Source organism: Silene latifolia, chromosome 9 (genome assembly GCF_048544455.1).
Source record: "Silene latifolia isolate original U9 population chromosome 9, ASM4854445v1, whole genome shotgun sequence".
NCBI classification, from domain to species: Eukaryota; Viridiplantae; Streptophyta; class Magnoliopsida; order Caryophyllales; family Caryophyllaceae; genus Silene; species Silene latifolia.
In genome coordinates, this window is record NC_133534.1 from 202,459,106 (window position 1) to 202,482,802 (window position 23,697).

At 38.4% G+C, this 23,697-nt stretch overlaps 1 protein-coding gene and 1 non-coding gene across 3 annotated transcripts; one reads left to right on the forward strand and one right to left on the reverse strand.

Annotated features, from left to right (window-relative positions):
- The first annotated feature begins 7,781 nt into the window (after positions 1 to 7,781).
- Positions 7,782 to 7,890, forward strand: LOC141603584 (small nucleolar RNA R71). The gene has a single exon (XR_012525448.1). It is a non-coding gene; the product is annotated as a small nucleolar RNA R71 (small nucleolar RNA).
- A 3,583-nt stretch (positions 7,891 to 11,473) lies between these two features.
- LOC141600359 (protein LAZ1) lies at positions 11,474 to 19,963 on the reverse strand. 2 transcript variants are annotated; one of them, XR_012524296.1, is made up of 7 exons: positions 19,476 to 19,898; positions 19,280 to 19,388; positions 17,598 to 17,782; positions 17,429 to 17,517; positions 15,221 to 15,482; positions 14,093 to 14,349; positions 11,474 to 12,207 (listed from the first exon to the last, which is right to left on the reverse strand). XR_012524296.1 is itself a non-coding variant. In XM_074420583.1 (7 exons), exons 1-7 carry the CDS (start codon positions 19,707 to 19,709, stop codon positions 11,851 to 11,853), a joined length of 1,488 nt encoding a protein of 495 aa, XP_074276684.1. In that variant the 5' UTR covers positions 19,710 to 19,963; the 3' UTR covers positions 11,474 to 11,850. The 2 variants fall into 2 exon arrangements, 1 of the variants encoding a protein (XP_074276684.1); XM_074420583.1 differs by having other exon boundaries at positions 14,093 to 14,344; positions 19,476 to 19,963.
- Between the last annotated feature and the right edge of the window lie 3,734 nt (positions 19,964 to 23,697).

The following is a 23,697-nucleotide window of genomic DNA, read 5'->3' on the forward strand; positions in this document are numbered from 1 at the left end:
GCGTATAGGCAATAAGCAATCAAAACTCATACACGTGCAAAACATGAAATGAAGGGAGTACTACTCTCAGTCCTAAATTAACCGGTCATGAATGTCACCAGTTAAAGGCTCTATATCTCAGAAAGTATAAGTAGTTTGCCAAAAGTAATGAGTCAAGTCTAATTACCCGAAATGAATTCCATAACAAAATTTGAGAAATCACTTTTAATTCTCGCTAAGCAGTTGTGAAAAGGCAAGGAATGGCATATTTGACTAATAATGCAAAATCATCATTAATAAACTCCAACCCGACTCAACTATATGCAAAAGTAAACGTGATATTTTTGAATTTTTATGAATTTTTTTCTTTGTTTTTTTTTTTTTTTTTGAACTGAAAAACAAATGCAAACAGAAATGCACTAAACATGTGACTGAAATGCAATAAAAAACAAATGCAGATGCAATAGACATATGCAAATACCCTCCCCAAACCAAAACGCACAATGCCCCCATTGTGCTCAGCAGCAAATCACCAGCAAAAATAGGGAAGAATAAAAGCAAAACAAAATAAAAAGAAACTAATAAAGAGGGATCGGAAACTCACAAAAGAATACCTCCCCAAACCAGCCAAAAACGGGGAGGTCACCAGCTTCTAACTGCGACTGTCGTACTCGGAACCACTAGACTCATCCGACCCTGAGTCATCCTCCTCTTCCTCCGCAGCAGCGGCAGTAGTAGTAGTCGTGGGAGGAGGTCTCCTGGCAGGCTGAGGGTAACCGCCCACCGGAGGGACAAAGAAAGACGGGTGAGTCCAGGCACCCTGTGGGAGCATCCCTCCCCGGGCGTACTCCTCGTAAACTGGGTACAGGGCTAAGGCCGTGTCAAGTCTGTGCTGGTCAAAGCTCCTGCACAAGTCACTCAACACACGTGACATCCCCCTTTGGTCCATGACCGGAGGGATAACAGTAGGTGGGGGAGGACGAAAAGTGGTCGGGTAGCTGGTGGGAGCAGGAGTGGAGGGAGAGGGTGCCTGAGAAGAGGAGGCACGAGCTCTCCTCGAAGTGCTAGCAGTAGCAGTACCCGCCCTAATAGGGAGCCTGTAACTAGGCAAGGGCGGGCGAGCTGCCCCCGAAACAGTGGTGAGGGGCGGGATAGGAGGGTAGCCAAGGACAGGGATGGGGTCGCAGATGAAAGAATCGATCTTCCACCGTCTCCTACTATCCATCCACTTCACGGACTGCGCGTAGGCAAGATCCATGAAGCGTAGGTCAGGGTCTATAGGGGCCTCCTCTTGAGGGAAAAGTAGAACTAAACGGTTGGCGATACGCGTCACCAACCCGCCACAAGCAATAGTGGCCAAAGTGCCCTCACTTACAGTCTGAAAGTGAGCGACAGTCAAATAAGCAATGTTATAGATACGGGCTGTCCGACTTTCAATGTTCAGATAGCCCGCTAAAATCGAAAATTCAATAGTATTCACATTATTCGACTCCTTACGGCCGAAAATGGTGTTACCCATTAGCCGTAGAAAATAACGAAGAGGGGGCAAGTGGACGGAAGTGCCCGTCCTCTTAGGCCCGTAAAAATCACTAATACATGACCACATGACTCGGTGAATATCAGAAGTTTCCGAGGTTCTACCCTCGAAATAAAGACCCAAAAAACCAGCAAAGTCGGCTAATGTCAGGGAGTAGTTGACATTGAATAGCCGAAAAGAGATGCAAGCACTAGTCTTATTATCCTTGAAAGAGGCCGAGTCAAAAGCATAAGACGAAAAGAACTCGAGGGTCAAAATGTAATACGTGAACTCAGCCATGTCCACAAGACCCATCATTCCTGTCCCATTTAGCAGGGACACAACAGACTCATAACAGCCTAATTTCTCTAAAGTAGGTTTGTGAAGAAATCGGGTGGCTGTTACTTTCATTCTCGCGACAAAAAGAGCGAACTTGGCTCGCTGAGTAGAGTTGGAAAAAATAACTTGCGGATAGTCAGGTAGACTATCCGTAGTTGCCTCGATCATCAGTGGCGGACCCCGCGGCCTCTTGGCAGCGCCCTGGCTAGACTGCCCTTCAAACATGTGCTCCTTTCCTTTTGACATTGTTGTTTCCTGCAAACAACAAACTAGTAATGAGCTTCCCCTAACCTTTAGCAATAACAATTCATGAAACCTTATTAAAAATTCAGAATCTGAAACCGAAATTAGGGTTTCCAAAATTTGGGGGAAACTGATTTAAGCATCCTACAATTGCTAATATGGCTTGAAAATCAAAGGAAAAGGGTAGAACAAGCGATTAAAGCATAAAAACGACAAGAAATCAACCCCCAAAATCGATTATCCCAAATCGATATTTCCGTCTCAAGGGAACAAAGCTCGAAAATTTGGCATGAAACTTCAGTAAAAATCGAATATAAAGCATGGAAATAAGATTAGAGACATACCTTGAAGATTTAAGCAAGAAAAATCGAGATGAAGGGATGGATTAGCAAGGAAATCGCGAAAAAGGGGAAGAAATAGGGTTTGCTTTTGAGTTTTCTGAGTTTGTGAAAGTGTAAGAATGAATGAATGAGAAAAGAAAGAAAGACTCCCTTATTAAAATGCCATCTGGACTCGCGCTGTGGTCGATCGACCACCTGACACGGTCGATCGACCGATCTCCCCTTAAACACTTCTCGGACTTTTCTCTTCTCGATCGATCGATCGAGTAAACGGATCGATCGACTACAAACGCTGGCAATTAAACTCAAAATCGTCAAAAACTCGAATTGCCACTTCAATATCCCGTTCTTCTCGCATGAACATTCAGTAAATCATCCTACGCACATTGCATAAAATAAATTCTTGCAAAAATTCTCAAAGGCGCGCATTTTTCAAACCAAGAAAGTGCTAATTAAAAAGAAATAAACAAAGCTCAAAATGCAAATTAAATGAAATAACAAAATAAAATTCCTAATTACAAAAATATTTACAAGCCGGGTTGCCTCCCGGTTAGCGCTGGTTTAAGAGGTCCCGCACGACCTTTTTACCTCACTTTGCATCATTCGATAACGGGTCGAAGTACAATACCTCGACTTTCCCAACAAATTCATCTGATCCGGGATAATGCTTCACATATTGGCCATTAACTTTGAACCTTTCTCCAGCAGAGGTTTCCAATTCAACTGATCCGAATTTTGTAACTGCTGTGACCGTATAGGGGCCGGTCCACCTGGATTTCAGCTTACCAGGAAATAAACGGATACGAGCATTAAAAAGGAGTACCTTATCGCCAATATGGAACTCGCGCTTGATGATTCTTTTGTCGTGCCAGCGCTTGGTTTTCTCTTTGTAGATCCTAGCATTATCATAGGCTGACCTAAATTCCTCCAGCTCATTTAATTTGTGTCATGCGTTTCTCACGAGAGAGGTTAGGATCCAAATTCAAATCACATATAGCCCACCAAGACTTACGCTCTAACTCAACAGGCAAATGACATGTCTTACCATAAATCAATCGGTATGGTGACATCCCGATTGGCGTTTTAAACGCGGTTCTATAAGCCCATAAGACATTATCTAACTTAAGACTCCAATCTTTCCGTGATTTAGAAACAACTTTAGCTAAGACTTCTTTCAATTCTCTGTTAGAAATCTTAACCTGACCACTAGTTTGGGGATGATACCCCAAACCTCTACGATGTTGGACACCGAATTTAGTCAATAAAGCACTAAGTTGTTTCTCTTTAAAATGCATTCCACCATCGCTAATGACAACCCTAGGGACACCAAAACGAGGGAAAATAATCTTTTTAAACAGTTTAATCACGGCTTTTGCATCGCAATGGGGAGTAGCAATAGCTTCTACCCGTTTGGACACATAATCTACAGCTACGAGGATATATTTATTACCTTGACTGCTCGGAAAAGGTCCTTGATAATCAATGCCCCAGACATCAAAAATCTCAACCTCAAGAATGCCTACCTGTGGCATCTCATGTCTCTTGAAATATTCCCGATCTTTGTGGGCATCACACTCAAAGAACAAAATTGCGACTATCTGCATGCAAAGTAGGCCAAAAGAAACCAGATTGGAGTACCTTAGCCACAGTCCGGGACGGACCATGGTGACCACCATAAGCAGAAGAGTGGCAAGCCTCTAGGATATTCTTCACCTCCCATTGAGGCACACATCTACGGATAAGACCGTCTGCGCATTCCTTGAAAACATAAGGATCATCCCAAAAGTATTGTCTAGCATCATAAGCGAACCGCTTCTTCTGCTGCCATGAAAGCTCGGGTGGTATCCTACCTGTCACAGCAAAGTTAGCAAAATCAGCAAACCACAGAGGTGGATAAGACCCTGAAGTAGTAATAGCTAACAGACTCTCATCAGGAAAAGAATCATTAATAGGTAACGAATCCTCCCTTTCTGTCAGCTGCAGGCGAGATAAATGGTCAGCCACCACATTCTCTGCCCCTTTCTTATCTTTGATCTCCAAATCAAACTCCTGCAAAAGGAGTATCCACCTCAAAAGCCTCGGCTTCGCATCCTTCTTGAGAAAGAGAGTCTTTATTTGCATGGTCGGTATAAACAAGTAACCTTAGAACCTAACAAATAAGACCGAAATTTGTCTAAGGCAAAAACTACAGCTAGAAACTCTTTCTCAGTGGTATAATAGTTGACTTGAGCCTCATCCAGAGTTCGGCTCGCATAGTATATGGCATTCAAAGCTTTATTCTTCCGCTGTCCCAAAACTGCACCAATTGCATAATCGCTGGCATCACACATGATCTCAAATGGGAGATCCCAATCAGTAATTTGAATGATTGGTGCGAAACTAGAGCCTCCTTCAACCTGTTAAAAGCTAAAAGGCACTCATCAGTAAACTCAAAGACAGCATCCTTAAGGAGCAATTGTGTAAGTGGTTTAGCAATTTTTGAAAAATCCTTAATGAAACGCCGATAAAAACCAGCGTGACCAAGGAAACTCCTCACTCCTTTAACATTCACGGGAGGAGGCAATTGCTCAATCACCTGCACTTTTGCTTTGTCAACATGTATACCCTTATCGAAATCGATGCCCTAACACAACTCCCTCATTGACCATAAACCGACACTTTTCCCAGTTTAAAACAAGATTAACATCAATACAACGCCGCATGACTTTATCAAGATTAGCTAAACAACGATCAAAGTCACTACCATAAACCGAGAAATCATCCATGAATACTTCCATAATATTCTCTATATAATCGGAAAAAATCCCCATCATGCACCTCGAAAGGTAGCGGGCGTTACACAATCCGAAAGGCATTCTACGATATGCAAAAACACCCTGTGGACAGGTAAAAGTGGTCTTACTCTGATCATCCGGATGAATAGGGATCTGAAAGAACCCTGAATATCCGTCTAGAAAACAGAAAAATTTGTTAGAAGCAAGTCTTTCAGTCATTTGGTCAACAAAAGGGAGGGGGAAGTGGTCTTTCTTGGTGGCGGCATTTAACTGTCTATAATCAATGCATATCCGCCACCCTGTCACAACTCGTGTCGGTATTAATTCATTTTTCTCATTTTTAACCACAGTAGTCCCTCCTTTCTCCGGAACTACCTGAACTGGGCTAACCCACTTGGAGTTGCCAACTGTATAAATAATACCTGCATCGAGTAGTTTCATCACCTCAGCCATAACAACTTCCTGCATCTTCGGGTTCAACTTGCGTTGACCCTGTCTGTAAGGTTTGTAGCCTTCCTCCAGCTCTATCCTGTGCATACAAACATCAGGGCTGATGCCCTTAATGTCATCCAAAGAGTAACCTAGAGCCTTCCTGTTTTTCTTAAGCACACACATCAAAGCAGACAGCTGGTCATCATTAAGCTTAGCACTAACAATAGCTGGGTACTGCTCCGTATCATCTAGAAAAACATACTTAAGATTAGGAGGAAGTGGCTTACGCTCTGGCACCTTTACCTCTACAGCATAGACAGAATCAGCTTCAATGGAATAGCAGGTGTTTACCAAATTCTCGTTGGCCAGGCTCAAGAGCATCTCATCTTCTTCCTCTGTGAGCTCGTAGCTTTCCATTGAGGCTACCAAAGCACCTGGCTCCTCAGCATTCTCCATTGTATTACCTGCACACTCATCTAAACGGGTTAGATCAGCTAAGGGATCCTTGGCTAAGGATTCCCTCCAATTAAAAGTAACAGCCCTGTCAACAATATCAATGGAATAACACGTATCATCATCGGCGAGGTTCGGATCGCCTTGCGAGCAAGACTGAACTCAATGGTGTCATCCCCTACCTCTAAGGTTATGATTCCGCGTTTGACATCTATTACAGCCCCAGTTGTATGTAAAAATGGTCTACCTAAAATAATAGGTATCTGACTGTCCTCGGCAATGTCCAAAACAACGAAATCGACAGGAATAAAAAACTTACCCACTCGAACGGGTACATCCTCTAGAACTCCTATAGGTCTCTGAGTCGATCTATTTGCCATTTGAACGGTAATATCGGTCACCTTGAGTCTACCAATATTTAACCTTTCGCAAACAGAATATGGCATGACACTGACACTGGCCCCTAAATCACAAAAGGCCTTCCCAATTTCGTGGTTACCTATAGTGCAGGGAATAGAAAACTACCCGGGTCCTTCAATTTGGGTGGTATATTAATTTGCGAAAGAGCATTGCATTCTTCCACAAAAGCAACATTACCATCATCACGAAAAATTCTCTTACGATTTAAAATGTCTTTCATAAATTTAGCGTAAAAGGGTACCTGGGTAATTAGATCAGTGAAAGGAATCGTCACCTCGAGATTTTGGACCATCTCCAAAAACTTACCAAACTTGCGCTCCAGCTTAGTGTTCTTTAAACGCTCCGGATAAGGGACTGCAACACTGGCCGTAGGATCAGTAACCTTCGGCTTCCGTAAGTTTAAAATCTCCGTCAAATCATCAATAAGTGTAGAATCATGCAAATTAGATGACATAATTGCTTCCTGCACTGAAGACCCAGTCGATCAACCATTGGTCTCGGTCGATCGACCAACCAGGCTGGGCGTGAACAGTTCCTGGACAGAGACTGTTTCTTCAGGAACCTCAGTCGATCGACCATTGGTGTCAGTCGATCGACTGCTTATGCTGGGCGTGAATAGTTTCTGATCAGAAAATTTTCCATCTGACATCCCAGTCGATCGACTGCTGTTGTTGGTCGATCGACTGGTGGTACTGGCAAATAAGCTCGTTTTTGCACCAGAAATTAAACTGGCTTCTTCATCATTTCCCGAGTCTCCTCTTGGCTTGTCAGGACCTTCATAAGAGAGGCCACTTCTGAGATTAATGGCATTAATCGTTTCGATTGGCCCTTCACAATTGCTCGAAGAATTGGCGACTTGCTTAGCCTCTATATTCTCCAACTGCTTCACAAAATTCTTTGAGGACTCAATCCCGGTTGCTTCTATATTCGCCACTTGAACCAAAAGAGTTTGGACCATTTCTCTCAATTTCGCGGTCTCATCTGAATTATGGACAGGAATTTCAACTCTTTCCTTGGAAGCTTCAGAGGCCTCGAGCTTCTCGAGACGGGCAGCAATAGAAGTAATGAGTGTCACAACGGTACTCATTTCATCACTTTGCTTTCGTGAATTTCCACGTGAACTCCCAAACTCAGCTCTATGGACCGCCATCTCCTCAATAGTGTTCCAACCTCTATTCTGACCGGTATTGTTTTGGAACCTACCATTCGCAGCTGCGTCCAGGATGACCTTGTAATCATCATATAAAGCATTGTAGAATAAGTTGCAAAGATACCACGCTTTGGAAACCATGGTGAGGGACAGCTCGGACCAAACTTTTGAAACGTCCCCATGCCTCACAAAAGCCCTCATCAGCTCCTTGCTGGAAATTTGTAACTTTACTTCTCAAGGCATCAGTCTTTGAAAGCGGGAAGTACTTCTTGTAGAAGGCTAATGCTAAAGATGTCCAATCTGTGACTCCAGCTGCTACCCTATCAAGGTAGCGGTACCAATCTCGCGCCGAATCCTTCAAGGAGTATAAGAACATCACCCCCTTTACTTCATCCTGAGTCACCCCGGTGGTATAGGTATGGAAGCAATGATGAGTCCGTGAAAATTTCCATATGCTTCAAGGGGTCCTCATCCGGTAAACAAAAACCGATTTCGCTCCACTAAATCGATATAAGAGGAACGAAATTGAAGTTACCGGTAGTAGGGGTAGGTAACACGTGCCCCTTTGGAAGGTGGTGCTCCTTTGGCTGAAGATTATCATATATTGTAGCCATATTCGCAGAACTGAGAGTACTCAAGCCTTCCTCTCAAAAACCTGTCTTCTAACTGCGCAAAAGCCAAACTAGAAGCAAAGGTAAGCAACGACCTCAAGGAACCAAAGTTCCTTGAGACAAGAAAAATAAACTAAAAATAAAGCAAACAGAATTACACCGTCTCCCCGGCAACGGCGCCAAACTTTGATACCGTCGTTTTATATCAAAATTAAATTTATAATTCCAAACTAAAACTATAGCTAGTGATAGTAAGGGTCGAACCACAGAGAGACAAGATTAATTTTGTTTGCTATTTCCAGTCTATAAAAGTAACAATTAAATGGGGGTTTTGAATTTGGTTGATTCTAATGACTAATTGCTAAGTATGAAATTTCTCAACAAGATAAAAGAGAGATCGGGAACTTCGGTTCACCATGGCTAAGGTCAAGTCAATAAGGTAGCAGAGGTCCTATAATACGGCCTCGAGGAAAATGAGCAGGCCTTTCGATTATGCTCAAATTAACCTTACGGTCTTCTAATTCCCAAGAATTTCTCAAAGCTTTCGCTCAAAGGAAATTCCAATCTAATGATAATTTAAATTACTAATCTTTCAATCTAGTAAAAAGGTTTATCAAAAGACAACAAGATCGATATGGAAGAATTCATGCTAACCAAATAATCCTAATTTACGCCATGGCTCACCTCGTTCCCAATCAATAAAATTAGCTATGCATAATTAAAACTATAACAATTGCAAAATTAAAGACAAAGAACAAGATTGACATGATTGAAATGAATTGAAGACAAAGGACAAAAACTGAATTGCTGAAATTAAATTGGTAACCAAAGGATTGAATTAACAAGAAATCAAAGAGGAAGGAAATTGCATAAAAGCTTACTAATTAAATGATGAATAAAACAATCAAATTCGGGATTTGTCGTCCCTCTTTCTTGCCTCCAAACTAGATCTAAAACTGAGTTCTTCAATAATGAAAAGCATAACCTAAAATTGTAGCTGCGTCCTACTGATAAGCGATGCCAAAAAGAGTTAATTACAATTGGGCTTTTAAAAGTCTAACACGAAGAATTAAACGCACCTCGCAGACTGGTCGATTGACCGGTCAGCATGGTCGATCGACTGGGCAATTTAGAACAGTAGCTTCTGCTGAACTTCAACGGTCGATCGACTGTATAGCATGGTCGATCGACTGGACTGAGCTGTGTAGTGGCTTCTTTCTCTCTTCAAATCAGCTCTTCACTCCAATGCACGCATCCCAAGGTGAGTGAATCCGAACTCCCTTCTTCCAAGTTCCCTGAAGTTGCCTCCGTAGGACGGTTTAGGCTTGATTTAGCTCACTTCCACTCATTCCTACAATAAATCATAGAAAATGCAAAGTAAACCGTTTCGGGAGAAATAGTAGCTTTAAGCTAGCTAATATGCATGGAAATACGTGCCAAAACTGCAAATAAAGTGTATAGAATATGCACGTATCAGTGTAAATGATGCTGAAATTGACACGTGGTAGAAGCCATCTGCTGATGACATGTGGCAGATGGTTCCTGCTTTAATATAATACTAGTATTGATGCCCGGCTTCGCCCGGGATACCTTTACTTACTATTATTATTTTTTTTCATTAAATAAAATTGCTTAAAATTGTATAACCCATAATTTTATCATTAATATATTTTTCTATGACATATCCTAAAATTACGATGAAATAAATTTTGAGACAAATTCACTCTTCCCGCTATTAATATTTTACTCTTATTAATGAAACAATAGTAATAACATTTCACTACTTGCCCATAATTATTGTTACTTTCGCTTCTCTCACCGTAATTATTGTTACTGTCACTACTGTCGCATTAATATTGATAATTTCACTACTCCCGCCGTAATTATTGTTACTTTCACTATTGTCGCATTAATATTAATGATTTCGCTACTCCCGTTGTTGTTTCTACCACTTTCACTAATCTTGCTGATAATATTATTAATTTTACTATTCAAATGAGTGATTACTATCAATTATGCAATATTATATATTATGGAATCTAACTTGAATTATTTATAACCTACTTATATTATATTTTTGTATATTAAATACTCCCTCCAATTCACTGTTTTCTTCCCTATTTCCTTAAACGGATTATTCAGGTTTTCTTCCCCTTTCTTATTTTGGAAACTTTTTACTCTTATTTTATTCATTCATTTCTCCATTATCAAACCCCACCTAACTTTTACTCTTATTTTATTCATCCCTCTCTCCTCTCACCATACCCCACATAACTCACAATTCCTTATTTAATTCCCAATTATTCATTCCTCTCTCCAATCTACAAACCCCACCATCTTTCTTTATTCATTTTTTAACTCCCTCCTTAATTCTTGTGCCCCAAAACAAAGGGAAGAAAACACTGAATTGGAGGGAGTAATTAACATCTCTATACATCTAATAAATTATAAAGTTTAATAAAATTGCATAGATTTTAAATTTAATACGGAGTATATAATTTCATGATGATAATAATTAATACCATAAGTGTGCATGTTTATACTAACTAATTATTTTATTTTAGGAAATTGACAATTTTCTAGTATTCTATAAATATTTAGGGAAAATACCAAGCATATTCTTTCTTTTAGTCTCCTTAAAGTTGACCATCTTAATTAATTATTTTATTTTGAGTAATTTGTCCATCTTAATTTATTATTTTATTTTAAGGAAATTTTCCATGTTTTTGTCTCTTATAAATGTTTAGGAAAATTATCAAACTTCTATATAATTTAATTTTATCCCAAACTATATAATATTTGCATTGAGATCCCTTAAGGGGGTCCAACACCGGTGCTAGTGATTTAAAACTATATAGTATAATTAATTTGTATAACTTTCTTTAATTACATTAAAGTCCCTTGGTTTCTGGATTTAATATATAGTATTGATATGATATATGATACTCCCAATGTAACTCCCTCCATTATTTTATATATGTCATTCTTACATTTCGAGACACTCACTTCTCTTTTTAATATCTCTCAAAATATTTAAGTTAATGATATGAAACGTATACTCTTTTGAAAGCAAATTTTATGACGAATCTAATGATATAATTTTTTCTACAGTATATTTTTATATAATTAAAAGTGAAAGGCTTACCTCGTAAAACGAAAGTCATATATAAAATAATGGATGGAATATATGAACAATATCAATCCCAATATGCCTATGGGAAAAGCCTATGTACCATTAATATATGGAGTAGTAGACATTCAAATTTCGACAAAATTAGAGAATAGCTGGATCGCGTATAATTGCCATTTTTGAAAACACCTAATATACAGGGCTCTGTAATTAGAGGATTCCAGCTCGAAATAGTTACAGCTCTCTACAACATTCTTTCACATCACACCTCTATCAACCCATAAAAATTGAAAAGAGGGAGTGAATGAAACGGAAATTTTGTGTCTCAATAAATAACTATGCAAAGCTTCGGGAGTGCAATGAAATAATCACCCGGTAGATTCATCTCAACTCATCTCCTATGATCCTGTGACTCTACTCGTAACCAAGCTGCACGTTATACACAGAATGCACCTGGCCCGACTACTCTTTGACAACCCATCTACGGCCATGGATCATGTATCCACCATAACTTTGATCGCTACTGCTTTCACCTCCACTTCCACTAGAATACCCTGATTTTTTGTGGTGTTTCCGGCTCCGTGCCCTTGAGAACCCACTATCACTCACACTGCCATTCAAAAGAGGATCATCGATTCCACGAATCACACGCTTTTGTGGGGAAGATGTTGCAATGGAGCTGTCATCCTTGGCTCTCTTGTCTTTTTCGCGTTTCTTTATGTTCTGTGATATCTCGTGTAGCTTTTCATTGAACTTTGTGAATCCCTTCTCCATGGGCTCCACAGTGTGATTGACGGTAAACTTCACGTCCTTAACGATCTGAAGCATACAAAACAGTTAGGATCAAGAGCAAAAGAAAACGGGTGGCAGGGAGTAGCATAGACTGCATCCAATTGAGACCCAGTAACCTAAACTGAGACAGAAATGTAAACTGAAACAAAGCCCAAAAAAGATCCCAAACCCACACCGACTTGATTTGATCCATAACTGGTCTAAACTTTGTTGGACTCGATATTGACCGACTCAAAGGTCAAAATCACTCGACTATGACCCGGTCTGAAAGTGACCACAAGCTAATCCGATATGACTAAGCTGAAACCGTCTGCCAGTTGAGCTACATAATAAAGACAAACACCATAATATGGATTACCAGAATGACAGGATTGACAGACATGTAATGGCACGCGCTAACTGACCCAGCATGTATAATACTGCCATTATTTTTCTACTTATTTCCCATTTGCTTTCATGCGGTCTTCATGGAGGAACTTTTGCCGTATTTTGGACATCCACGTCTCTTCTTTTCATCAAAACACAAAGATGGTGAAAGATGTGATGATATCTCTTTTAGTTTTATGTATTAATTTAGTAATTGCTCTTTCATGTACGCTTTTTCCTGAATCATGTACATTTTTTCATTAGCTTTTCCATACACTACCCTTATCAATAAAAAAAAAATTAAAAGCTTTCTTCACTAGTTCTCTCCCTTTTAAAATCTATCAAATTTTACCCAAAATTTTCAATTACGAAACTTTATTTGCTTATCAAACAAGTGATTATTTCAATATGTTAATTGAGCTACATAAAATTTGGTTTTCGATTGAATTAATTGGGGGTTTTTTCCAAAAAAAATTGAGTAAATCATGTACATGAAAGATCAATACCCTATTTTTATTCTCTAACATATTTACGGTCAAAGTTCATTAACATTGACCTAAAAAGCAAATGCGAAGAAAAGTGAAAAATGAAGGGAGTATAAATGAATTAACCCAATCCCAGATGACTCATTTGACAGACTAATTGCATGGGCCATTACCCCCGCCTGTCACAGTGAGGCAGTTACCAATTCTTTGCTGCCGCATCCTCATTTTGACATTTGAAAGCATTGGCCAGTGGGCCCTCACCGTGTAATAATCTCTCCACTTCAAGCCACCTATGTCCACTGAAGTTTCCAGAGTGACAAGAAGCTAGTAACAATCCTCCGTCTTTTAACTAGTGAGAAACATATTTCTTTATCAACATGACTCTTAAAGCCCTCTACAAGGGAGAAAGAAAATGATACACAAGTTTCCATTTACACTAAAAGCAAGGATGCTGGATGCAACCGACCATTTTATAATAGCATTAAAGAATGGTGGACACCCAATACTCAAACATTTAACTTCAGAGCCCCTCTTCAATGCAAATGGAAGCTGCACCCCAATTTTTTATTGCATTCCTTACCTCTTGTTGGGATGGGGGGATTTGGAAGAAAAGGGAAGGGAGGGAAAGGAAGGGAAGATTTTCTAGTAATTAGATAGCAAGTTGGATTGGAGGGATTTGAAGGGAGGGAAAAGGTGTGATCCCATTTTCCTTCAAACAAGCCAACTTAAAAACTTTCTGACACAAGAAAGATTTGGAAGCAGAAGTGGAAAGGAAAACAACAGTGGAAGGAAAACAACCACTCAATAAGCAAATGGGTCAAAGCTACGACAGAGAGGAAAGTTTTGCTGAAATTCTTTTGAACGTACAGGACCCTTTACCTAACTTTTGTCCTCAATAAACTGAAATCATTAGGGTGTGTACTGTGTAGTTGTGTACTATCTCTACCATTTTTTAATATATTTGTCAATCATCATGATTTTAATAAACTAATCAATTACAATCGTGACATTACGGAAGGACATGCAAAGAAGTGATACTAGAAAGTGATAAATGTGCTTACATATCCTCCACCACCAAGAACGACGTCCCGAACACTTTGGCCAAGAGTCATTCCACTCTTTACATCATCATCAGGCTGAGGGAGACGGAGTTTTGTTGGGCGTTCACTATCCCGAACCTCATCAGGATCAACAGGGCAGTCAACTGATACATAGTCTCCAAGAACAGCCACGGTTCCTGAAAAACGCTCTCCCATTAACTCATATGGTTTTGCCGGAAATACATAGAGGTGAACAACGGCAGCAACGCCCATCTGCACTGGTTAATTGTTAAAACATCAGTCAACTGTATGAAGAAAGTGCAGAAAAACCCATAGAGCACAGTGCATAAAACCCCAGAGCAGAATACTAGAATAATTAATGACCAAGGCAGCGCAGAGTGCTAGAATTACTGCCAAAAATATTGAGAGAAGAGATGTGCATAGAAAACTGCAATAATACAACAAAAAGTAAAACTATGTATATATCACCCAGACATTGCAAGGGATCTAGATTAGTAAAAAATAAAGAGTATGAGTACAAAAAAAAAAAAAAAACAACAACAGTACCCCAATGCCTCAATGGCTCCCGCAAATTGCGGGGTAGGGGGGGGGGGGTCAGATGTACGCAGCCTTACCCTTGTGTTAGCAACACAAAGAGGTTGTTTCCGAATGACCCAAGATGAAAATTGCGTCGAGAACTGCATCGAAGGACCACTACTTCACAAGATAAAGAAGCGTAGCTACTTTAGTGAGCCATTTTGCTTTATTCCATCATAATCCAGAACCAAAGAGTAATGAATATTTGGCTCCATTGGAAATATGGAAAAAAAAAGGAGTAAATACAAATTATGATTATAATTATTGGAATAAATGGCACATAACTAAATATGGAAAAATGTTTGCGAAAGAGGGAGGAGTGCTGTTCCGAGCGAAGTGGGAAAGTTAGACTACAGGTAACAAATTGATTTTGGAGATGTGTAATGCAGCTTGGTAGGCTTTTTATTCTAGGTAAAAAGTCATCGAAGTCGAGAGATGCAAAGAAAGCCTTAAGACTTAAAAGAGACAACCTACTTTTACGGCTGATTCATGTTCAGCTTGAAAAACCAGATGTATTCAATTGAGAATTTTCTAGCTAAGTACAAGAAGTACCTCTATGCATATTATGAAGTCCTGCACGCTTGATTTGAACTGTAATGCTTGAGCTAGTGGACTCTTAAACAGACCGACATCATAGAGAATTGCTATGGCCACCCCTTGCCACCATGTTAGAAAGACAATGGACTTGAATGTCAGAAACTTGGCTAATGGTTGAATGTGGGCCAATTCATCCTTTATTACTGTATAAAATTGCACCAAGCAATACAGCGCCCATGTTTGACTAAAATTTAGAATTATGGCCATGTATGGATACCTACAAGATACACAGAAGATACACAGAGATGTAGTAAGATAAATGACAGTCATTCAATAGCTTATTGACTAATAACTCAGCTGTGTGGCAATGATCAAGTGCATAATGAAGCGCACAACATTTCTGTGAATACATGAAGATAACAGTATTAGCAATGAAGCACTACAAACTACATGTGAGGAAAACTCCCCATCAATATAATCAATTATAAAGGAAAATAGCAAAGTGGATATTTCACTCAACTAGTCTTTGCTAAGGGTTCATATCTTAAGAAACGCTGATACATTTCTACTATGAACCAAGAGTAGAATCTGCTAGATTTATATTAACTAAATAAATAAACTCAAAGACTCACATCATGTCACTTAAATATCACAATATGTAAAATTAGAGGTGTCATAATCAGTGCGCTTTCCCAAGAATGTCAAACCCTCGTAAGAAACAGAAATTCACTTATATGCTAATATCAGACCCTCAATCTCGCTTCCAGTTCTTTTACAGGACAGTATTTGATTGTAAGGACATGTGTGAAACCAAACACTACAATAACAATCATCGGTTTCATCACAGCACTAACCCCACATTCATCAAGCCACAATCAAAAAGTGATTCATGCAACCTTGCACCCAAAGTCCAGAGAAAGTCCAAATAAAAGCACACACATATGATTTTTTGAAATATAGGGAAAAAAAGACATGAGCTTTTTACTTGATAGATAGCTTACACTTAGGTTGAATGAGCTTTTTTACAAGTAATTAAACTACCAGAATACGATTCTCAGCACGAATTTCATCATGGATCATTGAAAAACAAGGCCTCTATTTTTTTCAACACGATGGTAAAGCCTTATAGGCGTCTACCTTTTACTCTGCTATCACGAGAAGCTTAGAACCACAAGAAGAATGTTGAAAAACATGTCCATGTGAGGCTAGGCAGGAGAAAAAAAAAAAAAAAAAAAAAAAAAAAAAAAGGCCCCAGCCCACTCAGTAAACCCAACCAGGAATGTTGAAGCCAAACTAACCGAGATTGAATAAAAAAAAAAAAGAACGTATTTAATCCTCTACTTATCAATATAGGAAAACAAAAATGAAGAGCGGACACAACACAAGTGAAGGAGGAGAGAGGAATGAACCTTTGTACATTCTCTTTATTTAACATTATCAACGTATTTTATGAACTCTTAACGTACAGATTGATAAATTTTGTATAATTCACATTAGGATAGATCGTAATGTTGAAATAAAATAGTTAAATGAGTCTTTTAAGACGTATCTTAAATTTTTGGACACAGCCTCATTATGATATGACTCTGAAACATGGATGATTGATTCTGTCCCACACAAGACACAAAGAGAATGTTGTTACTTTTTGTTTGCAATTAACTACAGCCTCTCTAAAACATGTCCTTGTGAGCTAGGCAGGTAAAAAGGCCCCAGTCCACACAGTAATCCTAACCAGGAAAGTTGAAGCCAAACTAACCGGGATGAATAAAAAATAATGTAATTTCGACTTGTCAATATAGGAAAAGAGAAATTAAGAGCAGATACAACAAAAGTGAAGGAAGAGAAGCGTTTTTTTAACATTTTCAACCCATTTTATGAACTCTTTGACTTAACGATTAACAATTTTTGTCAATTTCACTATACAATAGGCCGTGATGTTGAACTAAATAGCTAAATGAGTCTTGTAAGATGTGTCTTAAATTTTCAGTCACAACCTCACTATGGCTCTGAAACATGGATGATGGATCCATTCCATAACAAGACACGCAAACTGATTTCTATGCATGAAGACGAAAATAAAGGTGAATCCTCACAGCAATATCCATAATATCACTCTCCAAAAATATACCACTTGGAAAAAAACAGAATAACAATATAACATCATCAATTCATAATTCTATGAAACATAGTCTTTCTAAAATTATATATGAATAAGTTCCTTACCCGCAATTCAACTTAAAGTCCCCATCACAGTATACATCATGAGACTCAAGAATAACAGCAGTGATAGCAGTCAATGCTTTGATAATCATCTGTAACAAAAAAAAAATACAAAATTATCATTTCCAATAAAACGGTGTGAACAAATAGTAGCAGAGGCCTTCAGACATACATACTGAACAATTCCAATCTTGATGACTTGGTAAAACCACTGACCAAGTACCCATGGTTTAAGGAAAAGACTCATCGGAAAGTGATGTTTCACAACTCCTTTTTCAGAACTATGCTCCAATAGAGGCGCCTTATGAGCTGCACGTCCTTCCCTTTCCATAAATTCAATCGTTCTCTCTTCACCACCTTTGAGAGTAATGTAATACTTTTTAGAAATAAATAGAAGTGAACTGCGCAGAATTTTGACACTAAAGCACAATCCTTAGGATATCAAACAAACAACTACAACTTATAAGTATTAGCTACTAATGAACTTTTAGTAAAGTAAATGATAGACAACATTAAAACGACATTCATCACACGAGTTACGTTATGGGATAGCACCACCTGGAAAAAATAAATTTCCTTGAAAATATCATTTACCAGTAACTAAACTCCTGTTTTTAGTTACATAAACAAATAGAATTCAAATGACAAATCTATCAATACAGGCTACAGTTGATCACATACACAAAGGAAACCATGCATTAACAGTTTTTTCAAAAGTCGTGATGCCGCAGATAACATTTTTGCAGAGCACTTATACTAACAAAGGACAATTTCGAAATGAAATATGCACTTATTGGTGTTTTGATACATCCCAATTTTAAGCAAACAGCATATCATAAGTGTGAACCAGTTCAAGCTTTCCTTTCCTGGGTGCTGAGTGAATTCGGGTAGCAACATGTAGTATTCTGCAGAGAGATATTGTACAACAAGCACCAACTACACGGAAGCGAGCTCTTGAATCCTAAATATCAGCACTGGGGTATTACACACCCTTATTAGGATTTAAAAGAGGGTTAGCATGTGAAGAAATGAAACTTGGGATAATGGAGAAAGAGGAGGGGTGTAATAAAGGAAGTTGAAGAAAATGATATAGAAATTGCATAATAATGTGCCTCATTAACTACGATTTTTGTACACAAGGGCCTGAAAGCATTACAGCATTAGTGTCTCACTGAGCCTCCCCCTAGGCGTGCTTTTTTAAACTAAACTTATAAGTTATTCTAGAACACATCTTCTGATCATAAAGTTTAAATTTATAGATCATTGTATCATACCATGAAGCAAAATATATGAACACTGCTACAAAGAGATGAACACTGCTATCATTTTGCCACAATATTTGATTCCTTGTTGTGCATGTATCCATTTTAGTGATATATATAAAAAAGATCAGATCCCCTTGCGTTAAGAAACACATATTACCCTAATAACTCAAAAGAAGCTTTTGGGCAGGCGATGAGGAATTCAGAGGTCAGTGTGAGTAGACTAAAGGGTTTTTCAGGTTGTCCAACTTAGAAGAATGCATTCTAAATACCCACTAAAAACAGTTGGTTTTGGGGGGAAATACAGGAAGGTGAATATTTTAGCAACACCGCATTATGAAGCAAAAGGCACAATTGGCCTTGTCCAACAAATAAAGACGAACACATAAACGAAAGTACTCCCTCTGTCCCGGTCATTTTTTGTCCTATTCTATTTTTGGTGTCTCAGTCAATTGTTGTCCTTTCTATTTTAAGAATGAACTTGATGAACAATTTGATCATTTACACTCAATTTGTTCCGCTTGTCATTTAGTAATTGGTCATCATAATTAAAAATGCATAAAAGAAAGCATGAGATGATGATAAAACATACCCAAACATGCAATTAAGTATCTGCCAAAGCAATACATGGCAAAAGCCTCATAGCAATCACGCAATATCTCAATGTCAACACTTATTTGGGGGCGCATCATTGAGACAAACTGCAGCAGAAAGGAAGCATGTGAGCATAGTAACAACTAACAACACATATTATCTCAATGATGAATAGGGTGAGTAAAAAGTGTTACCGATTCAATAGAATAACAAGGAACCATCAACAGGACTCCAATCAGAAACTTCTGCTCCTCGGGATTCTTGTAAGCAGAAAGGTGTTCAAACAGAAGGTATAAGGAAAGACACAAAGTAGAAAGGACGAAGGTGCCAGCTATAAGAACAGCCCATATTGGAGTACTGTATCCTTGTGATGAATAATATAATCCGATTAAATACGCCTTCAATTCTACCATCGATAAACAAATCATCAAACTAACAAATCCCTAAATTCAAACCCAACAATTATTTACAATTTTCTTTGCTTTATTGCTTTATTGCTTGCTTCCCTCAACGCCGAAACCTTATGATCTATACACTTCTAAACTTGTCTTCTCCGGCCACCTTTTCCAGTCTTTCGTCTATCTACACCCTCCACTTTCATACTTGTATTAATTAATATTTCTCCTCTTTTTTACTTTTCTTTATTTTAATAATTTTGAGTATCATTGACGTTTTTAAAAGATGAGGGTACCACCTAGGAAATCGAAAGAATACAAAGTGTATTAAAAAAATCAAAAAAAAAATAGGACTTATCTTAAACTAGTTTTAATCCCGTGTAAAAAATACACACGTTACTTTTAAATTCGTGCAAAATACATGAATTATGATGATATTATTAGAATTCGGGCGAATAAAAGTAGTAATTAGAATTCGGGCGAATAAAAGTAGTAATAATAATAATTACTCTCACACCCAATACATTATAGCCCCATCTCTCATTTTACTCTGTCTAAATTTCTTATTTTGATTTTTCATATTTTTCCCGAATTATTTTATATTCATATGTTTACTTTTATATTATATAACCAAGTCATGTAAATATTAAAGGGTTGTGAAACTTATTGACTACTGACGAAAAAAAATGCTTCATAATTAGAATAGAGACGTGCTAAATCCCACACATCATTTTGCTTAATCCCGCACATTTTTCCCCCTTATTCCAGAAATATCCTTCTCATTTCTCAACCCTTTGCAAGAGTGAAACCAGAGAGAGAGAGAAACAAGAGAACTGTTACCCTAATAAATCAATTGCACAGGCAAATTCTCCCACCACAGTCCCTGCTCCGACATCCTCCCTCACCACCCTCCAGCCCGGCGACTACCCCTCCTCATACCCATGCCCACGCCGACCCGTATGCCTGTAACACTAACGGTCGACACCAGCACTACCCTCCGTGCAAGCGACACCGCCACAACCCTTCCCTGCACAAGGACGACACACTCATCCCGTTCCCTACACTAGGACGCCGCCACTCAAGCCGCCCCACCAGAAAACCGGCGACGATTTAGAGGAATGTCAACGACGATAGTAAGGGTTTGGGAAGACGGCGACGGTTAAGGGGTTGAGGTGATGGTGGTCGTGGGTGATGAGCAGGAAAGAGCTTGAATTGACGGTGGATATAGGGGTAGACGGCACGGTGGTGGTGGAGTTGGTCGGCGCTAGGGTGGGGGAGGGTGGGCAGAGAGTTGTCGGGGGTTGGGATTTGGGGATTTTTTAATTTTTTTTTTAGTTATTTTGTTTTCTTTAATTTTTTTTAAAGTGAAGGGTAATCTGGGAAAAAAGAGGCAAAATGTGTAGGATTAAGTAAATTAGTGTGTAGGATTTAGCATATACGTTAGAATATTAGAAGAAAAATGGAAGAGAGTAATTAATCTTTGTAAAGATCATGGGGGACCCTACATCATCAACTTTATTTCTCAATTCCTTAATTGCAGGAGCCAATAGGAGTAAGCTAAATGTTTTAGCTTTTATAGATAGAGGATATTGAACTTATTAATGTTTTTTTAACTATTTTTTATCGCATAACACCAATTTGAGAATTTCATCAAATTGTCATCTTAACTTAACGAAAAAAAAAAAGTCATACTCCCTCATATTCACTCATTTCTTCCCTCTTTCTTTATTCAAGGTAGTCGGATTTTATTTCCTCTTTCCTTTTTTGAAAAGTTTTGTGTGGTCAAACTTCAATTTTATATGGGATAGAGTGTTTTGTGTGGTTTAAAATCATTTACTTATTTCTTGTATAAAATGAAATAATAAAGAAATGAATGAATAGGAGGGAGTATATAAAAAGTATAACATATAAAGGGTAGAATCCCCCTTAAAGAATAACAAAACTGAAAATTTTCCCGCCTAAATACTTTTAGATAGAAATTGGGCTTAACTTTATCAAGATATGTATTGAACATAATATATGGCCTTTATGTATCATAATATCTTATCAAACACCATAGCTTTTACACTTGGGCCCAAATATATTTTATTCATTATTATCTCAATAATGGTCCAATTTATGTATCTTAAATGTTTTAAATATCATATTTAAAATGTGTGCATATTTTACTCATATTATTAAAACAATGTGTTTTTCACTTTTTTATTCTGTAAATTTGATAATCCATCTAAATTGCTACTCCATCTAAATTGCTACTCCGTATATTATAACAAAAATTACAAAAATAGTTATATGCTCCATCAAAGGTTTTAAATGCGTAAAAATAAGCATACGTTTTTTTTATTAAACTAACAATCTTTTTTTTTATCCTAAACTCATTTAACAAAAAAATGGTTTCAGTTACATGGTCAATTTTATTCAAAGTAAAAATGTAAAATGCGCTCTATTTTAATTCTTAGTATTACACATTAACAATTGTAGATAATTAAAAATAAAATTCAAAGTTCATTTATATATTATTATTAGCTCTAACTGTTAATTTCTCTATATATAAAAATCTAAAATAACGTGCATTTGCTAGAATTGGCATAAAGGGCCGCGGACTGGTGGGCGGCACGACCAGGCACGGCCCACGGCATGGCACGACACGCCCGATGAGAAAATCGAGGAAGCACGGGCATGACACGATTGGGCTTGAGACGGGCTCCAACGCGATTTTCTTCAGAAATCCGTGCCTAGGCACGGCACGGCCCAAGCACGGTGGAGCCCGGCACGCATCAGGAACCTCTGCATGCATCATCGGATCAATATTATGATTATCTTCCGTCTCCATATCAACATTTACATCTGCAGCCTCCTCATTCCCATTTGCATGTTGCATGTGTTAATTTAAAATGTCGACATTATCATAAATGATAGGACTTCCAAAAGGAAGAGCAGTGACTGCAAATTCCATCCCCGGATAGATTCGTCCACCATCCACAAGACCCAAATCGAAATCAATAACTCTTTCAGTGAGATAATCAGCTGGTACATAGCTCCCTCGATGCTGTCCGAGCCTTATTCGTGAGGTCACAAATCTTGTTGTTGAAGGAAAAGCACAAAGTTTGAGGTAAAACATAGTAAATTGATAGCGTGTTTGAAAGACAGCGAAACCTCGTTGAATAACAGTTTCTAAAGATGGATTAATACTGTGAACAATATCTTTAATGTGCTCAATGCACTGAGCATTCTTGTGTCCAATACGACCACATCGTACACAATACTTAAAGATTTCTTCATATTTAAATTGAATCCATAATAACTTATTCTCGCAGCATGCAAGAAAGAAATCAGGATTTAATGGATTACCAAGCTGAACAGTAACCCTTAACCTAAGATAATCATGATCAGGAATGGTGTTAAATTCTTCAATAACCGTATCCTCCCAAAATATTCTAGCAACAAGATTTGCAACATGCATATTCAAATACTCAAAAGGTAAGCCACACACACGAACCCAAACCCTAGCCGTGGGAAAAGTAACAGTTCGGGGAACTAAAGCAGGCTGCCACTTTTTTAGTACCATTAGGGCACTATCAATGACCAAAACACTCCGATCAAGCACATCATGTAGGTCATGCATGTCATCAAAATGAATGATATATAAATCTCCCATGCGACGGACATGCACATGACCCCTAGTAGCCCAGTGATCCTCCAAAATCCGGTTGACATTATAAGCTCTAAGAAGCCTGTAATCAACCAGATAGCCCAAGAGACACTGATTCCAATAAAAAACCGAGTCCACCAAGCCATCAGGACTAGGAGAAACAATACTTCCAGTCCTTGGAAAACGCCATTCACTAATAAGACCAGGATTATTTGCCGCCTCTGTGCGAAAGTTTATGTCATTAAAAGTAGTTTCCGGAATACCACACTCTTCCATTTTGAGTTGCTCAAATTGTAGCAACACAAACTCAAATCAACTTAAACACTAGGAATGAACCATTATGGTTCGATGTTTAGGGCACACCACTAC

What these genes read in the sequence shown, in the direction of transcription:
- LOC141600359 (XM_074420583.1), bottom strand. Translation starts at nt 19,709, where the DNA reads ATGATTTGTTTATCGATGGTAGAATTGAAGGCGTATTTAATCGGATTA. An exon ending in ATACTTAATTGCATGTTTGG is followed by an intron (nt 17,783 to 19,279) that starts GTATGTTTTATC and finishes TTACTCTCAAAG; the next exon opens with GTGGTGAAGAGAGAACGATT. An exon ending in ACTTCATAATATGCATAGAG is followed by an intron (nt 14,345 to 15,220) that starts GTACTTCTTGTA and finishes TAACCAGTGCAG; the next exon opens with ATGGGCGTTGCTGCCGTTGT.